The sequence below is a fragment of the Phyllostomus hastatus genome, unplaced genomic scaffold (assembly GCF_019186645.2).
Source record: "Phyllostomus hastatus isolate PE091 unplaced genomic scaffold, TTU_PhHast_1.1 phas_scaffold_78, whole genome shotgun sequence".
NCBI classification, from domain to species: domain Eukaryota; kingdom Metazoa; phylum Chordata; class Mammalia; order Chiroptera; family Phyllostomidae; genus Phyllostomus; species Phyllostomus hastatus.
In genome coordinates, this window is record NW_025334041.1 from 19,807,193 (window position 1) to 19,815,855 (window position 8,663).

Here is an 8,663-nt window from a genome sequence, read left to right on the forward strand (position 1 = left end):
ATTGCAACTTTGCCAAATTACTGGGATGTTAAAGTCCAGCCAAAGTAGAATTAAAATTTTGCAGCTATCTATTAAAATTGTAAATGTACATTTAACTTGATATGCCATTCCATGCCTAACACTCAGAAAAACAGTGGTACATACACACAAACACAAAATATGAATATTACTGCTCACTTTAGCATATAGTATTGGAATTGTGTAATATGCCCCATTAATTGGTATATGGGTTAAATTAAAATATAGCTTCACAACAGAATACTGTGTAGTAGCTTAAAAATATAGCGAGATGGATATCTAGACATATACTGATATCAGAAATCTATTTTTAAGTAAAAATGCCATTGGCAATATATGTGTTACAGTAATAATATTTTTGTTATCAATGACATTTATATGTACCCAAAACACACATACTCCAAATTGTTAACAACAGTTATCACTGGGGAACTTTCACTTTCTAAAAAATAAACTTTTTAATAGTGTTTGAATATTTCACAATTAGCACATATTAAGTAATCAGAAATGAATACACAATTTGAACATTTTAGCCAAGGAATGACTAAAGGTTTAAATCAAATTTTGAAAATTAAGAGATGAAAAGGTAAATTGAAACTATCAGCATTATTTGTCAACCATTGGTGCAATCAATTGTTTGTTGATACAGATTTTTATCACAGTATGTTTCTTTCCAACCTAAAATTTCAACTAAATCTGGTAGCAAAGTGCCAAAGTGCCAAAGAACACAAAGACTCGCCAAGAAGTTTCAGGTTTCAGAGAACCCCAGGTGGAGCAGTTCCAGTTTGCAATCAGCACACAACCTCACTAGCAGAATATTCTTTCGTCTAAAGAAGCACAACAAGCATTCCTTCCCTGAAGTATTTTTGTTTATTTGTGGTAAAATATATGTAAAATAGAATTTACCACTCTAACTGGACAGTTCTGTGGCATTAAGCATATTCACACTGGTGCACAGCCATTGCCATCATTCATTTCCTGAAGTTCTTCATCGACCTCAAATGAAACTCTGCACCTATTAAACATTGATTCCCCGTTTCCCTCTGGCCCTCATCCACTGGACACCATCCTTCTATTCTCCGTCTCTATAAATTTGACTACTCTGGGTGCCTCATATAAGTGGGATGATAAGTTTTTGTATTTTTGTGACTGGCTTATTTCACTTAGCATAATGTCTTCAGGAATCATCTGTTTCAGTGTGTGTCAGAATTTCCTTCCTTTTTTAAGGCTGAGTTATATTCCACTGTATGTGTATACCACACCTTGTTTGTCCACTTATCCATTGATGGACACTTGGGCCGCTTTCACCTTTTGTGAACAATGCTATGAACACGGCTGTATGAACATCTGTTTGGGTCCCTGTTTTTGCTTTGTTTGCATATGGACTCAGAAGTAAAATTGCTGGATCATATGGTAGGTAATTCTCTGTTTAATTTATTGAGGAGTTGCCATGTCATTTTCTACAGCAGCTGCACATAATAGCATTTTTTTCAGATGAACATTTTGAAAATAGCATATCCTAACAGATACTGAGCGACAAACTATGGAGCTCTTAGCTTAGTTCAGGCTGTGATTAGCCTGTGACCAGCTGGTAAATGTAGCAGTGAACTGGGTAAGGGGACCACTCTTCAGGAGCAGACCTCTTAGTAGGAGAAGGAAAGGACAAACAATTCTGTAAAGGAAGGCTGTCCATGTTAAGGGCTATGACAAAAAGAAAATATGCTCTGGTGAGTTCAGAGGAAGAAGAAATGACAGTCAGCCTGGGAGCTCTGAGATTTCGGGGTGGGACTGACAATGGGGTGGACTTGAAAGGTGAGAGAAATTGGAAATAGAACACCGGTGGGTGGGTGTTCTGGCCAGAGGGGAGTAACCACAGAAAAGAGAAGACACAGGGGAAGAAAATGCGAGGAGTGCAGGGCGGTGCAGCCTTCGGCTATAGTGAAGGGCACATGGAGGGCAAATGTGAGAAATAAATTAAGAACGGTGGTTTGGAGTCAGACTGTTTGCTCTAACTTTGAAATTTAGGCTCAAAGAGTATGCTCAGTACATAAACAAAACGTTTATAGGCCCAAGAACTCTAACGTAAAATCACATAATTAATGTAATTTATAATTTAAAATTAATTAGTTTTATGATATGTAAGACATATGCACATGTCTAGGAAATATATATACTAACTGCATAGCAAAATCATTGTTAAGTCCAACAAAGTTCTGATTTTTCCCATGACAATTACATCAGTGCTTTTAAATCATATCCACTATTAAGTTATTTTAAAATCAGAATTTAGTCCTTTGTTGGACTAAATTCTGGGGCAGCAGGGAAGTAGGACAGGATTTTTAAACTGGAGAAAAGATGAGAAAAAAAGCTGGGCTTCAGGAAGGTGACTTGCAGTGACATGTTTGAGGGCCTGGGGTGCTGAGAAAATGCAGACAGGAAGCGAGGCTGCCTCCGGAAAATCAAAGCGAGAGCCGATGCGCCTGCCCTAGGATAGCGGCAAGTGGGAATGAGCAGTGAGCAGATATGTCATGTGGGCGTGCAGGGAGAACTGACGGGAATGGGCAAGTAACTGGAGGCAGAGCACAAGGGCAAGGGAAGTCACAGGTGATGAAGATAACGTGATGACATGATGACGAGAAACTGACTGTTAGGGAGGATGAATTCAGCCTAGAGATGCTGACCTTGAGGTGCTGGTGGAACAGAGAGGCCAGGGTGTCCAGCAGAAAGCTGCAAGCGGACAAGAGGACCTCCTCAGAGATGTCAGGGTGGGTATGCACGGCCTTGCAAGTCAGGCCAGCCCAGAGGAGAGAGTGGGACAGAGGTAAGATCATGGTGACATACTTCCTTTAGAAAGAGGAGGAGGGAACCAGGCTGGGTAAGGGGAAGGAAGAGGGGCGGTTATAGGGTTAGCAGGAGAAAGAAAAAGACAGCAGGAACAGAGAGGGTGAATTTCAAGAAGGCAGAATTCAAATCTGTAGTTGCGTAGGATGGGAGAGGATATTATTACCCAGAAAAGATATTGAATCTGGGGAGGAATTTCAGTAATCTGGTGAGGAGGGAAAGTCATTATTTCAAATGAACTAGTTAATAAACCAGGAAAATTAAAAACAAAGAATCCACCACAAAACTGGGGTGTGGACAGTGCCAGAGCAGGGAGGACAGCAGCAGCGTCCTCCACTGCCGGATGACTTCGGATCTAGAGAAAGCAGGAAAAAAAGTCTGAAAATTGTGGGCTCATTCAATCCAAGGATAAGGATGCCTGTATTCAACTCTCCGGAAGAAAACATCCTCTCTATGTATGTACTGTAATAACAGATACACTTCCCTACTTTCATGCAACACAAGCGCACCACAGGTTAGTCAGGACTTGGCTTTTGATTCATGTCAGAAATCTCAGCTTTGACTAACCATGGCAGTCACACGGTTTTCCAGACAAGTCCCAGAACTCTAGAGCACTTTGCTAGCTCCTATGTTGCATATTTTTGAAATGTTTCCCACTCAAGTATTCCTTAAGTCATTATCTTAGCTGCCTTCAATTGTCTGTATTATTCGACAAAAACATCACTCAATTTGCACTTTAAGGGAACAACATTTCAGGGGGTTAATATATATATATATATATTTATGTAGATAAAGATATATTTATTATTTATATATAATGTTGGAGAGCCAAGGCCCAAATGTATGGCTTTGTTACCTAATCTCTAAACTGCCATTGTTATATATGCAGCCGATGGTAAGTACAGGGTAGGAAAAGGTGGTAAGTCTATTAGTGTGGATCAGGGGCAGCCTCCAAACCCTAATGAAGAGATTACAGACCTCTAGCTCCAGTGGAAGTCGGGGGTCCCCGTTGCTCCACCCTCGCTGCCACAGGTCCCAGGGGCACCTGGCAGGGGCTTTCTCGCAGAGACCCCAGGGGCCCTGGGTCAGGAGAACTGGGTGCCCTTACCCTGCGGCTGATCTCCACGGCAGGCCCCGGAGGCCTCAATAGGCTCAGAGAGTGTCGGAAGGCGTGGGACAGACGTTTCGGGTCCTCAGTCATCAGGACACCACTCCGCCAGAAGCATCTATGATTGACCTAGCTTCGCCCCACGGTTCAGTGTTCTCACTGTTACCAAGAGTTACCGCAATCTCCCCGACTAAAAGCCAATCCAAACCAGGGAAGATTTGAAGCCAAATCTTGACTTCTATGACGTGTGCGCTTGGGGTCCTCGCAGCACCCACCACGCAGTACCTAGGACACACTAGTGTTCGCCTGCGCGCGGTGCTTCTGTGAAGGCGGTACAGTGGGTGATCTGTCAGCTATGCCAGAGTGGGTCAGAGGACCCCAACGGTAGTCACCCAATAATAACAATTTTATTGATCTGAGATCAGATATCAGAAAATTTAGGTTTCTTAAAGTTAGACGTGGCTGGGGACCACTGGCCATGTGTGGAGGAAAGCGGTGAAGCAGTGCCCTGTGGAATCCTAGTAGAGCCCGGGACAAAGAGAAAAAAATCAGTTCTGTTTATTTAAAATTTTAAAGTTTTGTTCATCGCGGAAGTATTACACAAATATTCCTTTAAGCTTTATTTTGCCGAGTTTTTGGTGCCACCTTACATTTTTGCACAAGGCCAGTGCCTCACTTGCCCCACTTTAGACCCAGTCCTGGAATGCAGGTAGGGGTGGCAGTATCGAGGCACCCCAGGACCCAGGTGCACAGAAAAAAAGGAACGCTCTGCTGACTTTATTGGCCAGGAGTAAGTGGATATTGGCTCAGCAGCTTGAAGTCCTTCCTCTGGCAGAAAATGGGTAAGACAAGCCATTATTTGGCTAGGACTCTTGATGTTTCCCCAAGTTCTGTTGGTGCCTCTATCAAAACTGTCTCATGGTCTTATAACACTTCGATGGATTTGGCTCCCTGCTAGCTTGGGAAACCTCGGAGGCAGGATTCTGTCTGTGCATCACCGTCTTCTGTCAGGGACTAACACACTGCATTCGATAAATGTTGATTTAATAGAATGAGTTGGTTTCTTGGCTCCAAATTTGAACTTGAAATCTAAGAATTAAATACAGTTTTTAAAAATGGGTCAGGCTATTTGCATATAAAAATTCCAGTGGTGGAATAGAACATTAAAAAATATGTCACTGGAGAAATTAAACATACTATTTTAGTACTTTCTAAAAAGTATTTGGGCCTGGGGGGGCCTGGGTGGGTAAAAGTCCTCCAAGTTACTGTGGAGAGAGTAATCATCTGATAACTATTATTTAAATGGTTTTTATCTCATAAATAAAAATCAGATGAAAGGAATGGTCCACTTAGAAAATGTACAAAGTAGTTTACAAGACCTTCTGTCTTCCACTTTTGCTGTTAATACGTGTTCTCTCATTTTAGATATCATTCATAAATATGCTACATAGAAACATGTAAACGTATAATACTTGGTCAATTTTGTACATTACCCAGACGTGAGTTTTAGAATCATAAGCAAAATGCTTTTAGAGAGTATTTTGGAGAAGTAAACTACTAACCAGCTAATTTCTACTAAAATCACATTAAAATTTTTATCCTTGACTTTTTTATTTAAATCTTTAAACTTACACTGATTAAGAAGAGAAAAAAATAAATAAAAAATAAACACCCAGCTCTGTTCCTAGGAAAAGAACTCATTTGCTATAAGGTCTTACTATGTTCCTTCTTCAAGAAAAAAATTTCAATTTAAATGCTCATGAGGACTAAAATAATGCAAATTATGGGATGTGAAAGTTGGAGGTAAATAAAGGCACCTTTTGGATGGAAGGTCCTTCCTAGACATCCTCACACTGATGGTACAAAATTTTTACAAAAGAAGCATCCCTGGCAGAGGGGGCAGAGAGAATTTTTTACCTGCATGTGGTGGGATTATGGCCTGAGGAATCCCGCCTGAAATTTAAAAAATGTATGTGAAATGTACATTCTCCTTTACAATCAATCTTGTTTTAATATAAAAATAAAGCGGTCCCCCTTAACTCCCCTCACATCTTTGAGTGATATTTACATTGAAGCAAGACACCCTGTGTTTATCCTGTGGCTCTGCCTCTCTGGCATGCTGCCATCGCCTGCAGCGGAATGCATACCCCAGTTTGAAAGCCCTATCGTATCATGTGTGTGGATTTGGATAAGAAGAAAGAGCCTGTGCTCCAAGTCAGGGCATGTGGGGTTTAGCCTCAGCTATGACATTAACTAGTTGTTGGCCACCGTTGAGTCACTTAGTGTCTCTGGTCCTCAGTTTCTTCAATAGAAAAATGAAGAAGTTGGACGTTTCGCTCAAAAAATCTATTATTTAGTTATAATGTCCTAGAAAGGTAGCATGTATTGTTCACAGAGTAAAAGATTCTTGTTGAGATGTTGACGTGTAATTGTTTTGAAGAATAGTTTCCCAGTGAAAAATAGGTGAGGGAAAATAGTTATGCTTTAATGATGTATCTGCCATTAAAGCTGTATAATTCTAAAAATTCTCTTCCTAATTTTGTCAACAATTCCAGTGATCAGTCTGGAATTTTTTTAAGTGAGTAAGAAATATTTATTAGATAAAATAATCATTATCAGTCATTTTCTACCATGTAGACTGAGCACAGAATGAGCAATATATCAGCCACAATAAACTCTTCTTATAAGCATAAAAAGTATATTTTTTTATGATTTGATGACCAGAGCATCAACATTTTCATTGTTATAAGTTTAAATAAAATAACACTTTAATTGACAGCTATCGTTTTTTGTCTGTTTACACAAAATGAAAATAATGATAGAATGTTGGGAATTCAAGGAATTCTCCAGGAGCCTTTCATGTGACTGCACATTTTATGAGAAGAGGCACTGACGGCCTTTTTCAGGACTATATTTTAGGGTATTAGTGCAGTGAATGGGCTTGGAAGGCAGAGGCAGTGTCTACCTCCAGAGCAAAGGGCAGACGTTTTTTGTGTTTTGCTTTTTATTGTGCAGCATAATAAAGATAATGCCTTTCTCCTTTATAATAAAGATAAGGTCAGGTAGGCTTACTGCTCAATATAAAATATTAGGGTTCCCTAAGCTCAGGGTTGCTATCCTATACAAAACTCACTGTATGTGGTCTCATCACCTGGACTACTTTGCATTTCCCTCTGGGAACTGGGGCTAAGGGAACTGGTGTAAATATTGATTGATACTCTGGTTATACTGTTACTGTAATAAACGATCTTTAGTTTCTGACCCAGAATTCTCATATCTCCAGCCAGCATCTATGAAACACTGACTAACTTTTGTTTCTGCTTGTGTAGGCTTTTTTTTTAACAGAATGCATCCATATAATTTGTCATTCAGCTTTCATATTTCTTCACCTCCATCTTATAAATCCCCCTATGAAGCTGAATTGTTGCATCATGTTCCAGTGTAATGTATCTTATGGTTTGTTTACTCATTACTCTATTGATGGACATTTATGTGGTCCAGTTTTTTGATATGATAAACAATGCTATAATAAATGTCTTTGTTTTTCTGTGGTCCTGAAATTTCTTGATGATATTAAAGAGTCATATCTGTTTCCCTTTGTCTATAGGATGATATCAATGTTGTTGAATTTTGCCAGTCTGAATCAATAAACAATGATTATTTTTTATTTATTTTTCAATTATAGTTGACATTCAGTATTCTTTTGTATTAGTTTCAGATACAATACAAAATAGACAAATAGTATACAAAGCAATCCCCTCAATAATTCTTATACTCATTCAATATCATATATAGTTATTACAATATTATTGACTATATTCTCTATGTTGTACTTTACATCCCCATGGCTATTTTATAACTGCCAATTTGTACTTAATTACTCCCTTCACCAATTCACTCATCCCCCTAACACCCCCCCATCTGGCAACACTTAGTTAATTTTCTGTATCTAGTCTATTTCTGTTTTGTGTATTCATATATTTTGTTCTTTAGATTCCACATATAAGTGAAATCACATGGTATTTGTCTTTCTCTCTTTGACTTATTTCACTGAGCATAATACCCTCTAGGTGTGAAATATGGCAAGATTTCATAAAATGTCAGGATTTCATTTTTTATGGCCAATAATACTCCATTGTATAAATTTCAATATTTACCACATCTTCTTAATTCAATTGTCTATTGGTGGATTCCTGGGTTGCTTCCACACCTTGGCTATTGTAAATAATGCTGTAATGAACATGGGGGTGCATATATCTTTTCAAATCAGTGTCTTGGATTTCTTCAGATATACACCCAGAAGTGGAATTGCTGGGTCATAAGGTAGTTCCATTTTTAATTTTTTGAGGAACCTCTATACTGTTTCCCATGGTGGCTGCACCGATTTGCAATCCCACTGACAGTGCACAAGGGCACTTTCTTCTCCACATCCTTGCCAACATGTGTTGTTTGTTGATTTATTGATGACAGATAGCGATTCTGACAGGTGTGAGGAGATATCTCATGTGGTTTTAATTTGCATTTTTTTGATGACTAGAGGCATTGAGCATCTTTTCATATGTCTATTGGCCACCCGTATGTCTTCTTTGGAGAAATGTCTATTCAGGTCTTCTGCCTTTATTTTAATTGGATTGCTTATTGTTTTGGTGTTAAGTTGTGTGAGTTCTTTAAAAATTTTGGATATTAACTTCTCATC

The 8,663-nt window shown here is 39.0% G+C and overlaps 1 protein-coding gene across 1 annotated transcript in view; it reads right to left on the reverse strand.

The window, feature by feature from the left end:
- LRRC72 (leucine rich repeat containing 72) overlaps positions 1 to 4,060 on the reverse strand; it is a 36,925-nt gene extending 32,865 nt beyond the window's left edge. The window contains exon 1 of the mRNA XM_045827251.1: positions 3,838 to 4,060. Coding sequence (XP_045683207.1) covers positions 3,838 to 4,060 — 223 coding nt within the window. The remainder of the gene's footprint in view (positions 1 to 3,837) is intronic.
- Positions 4,061 to 8,663: the final 4,603 nt, after the last annotated feature.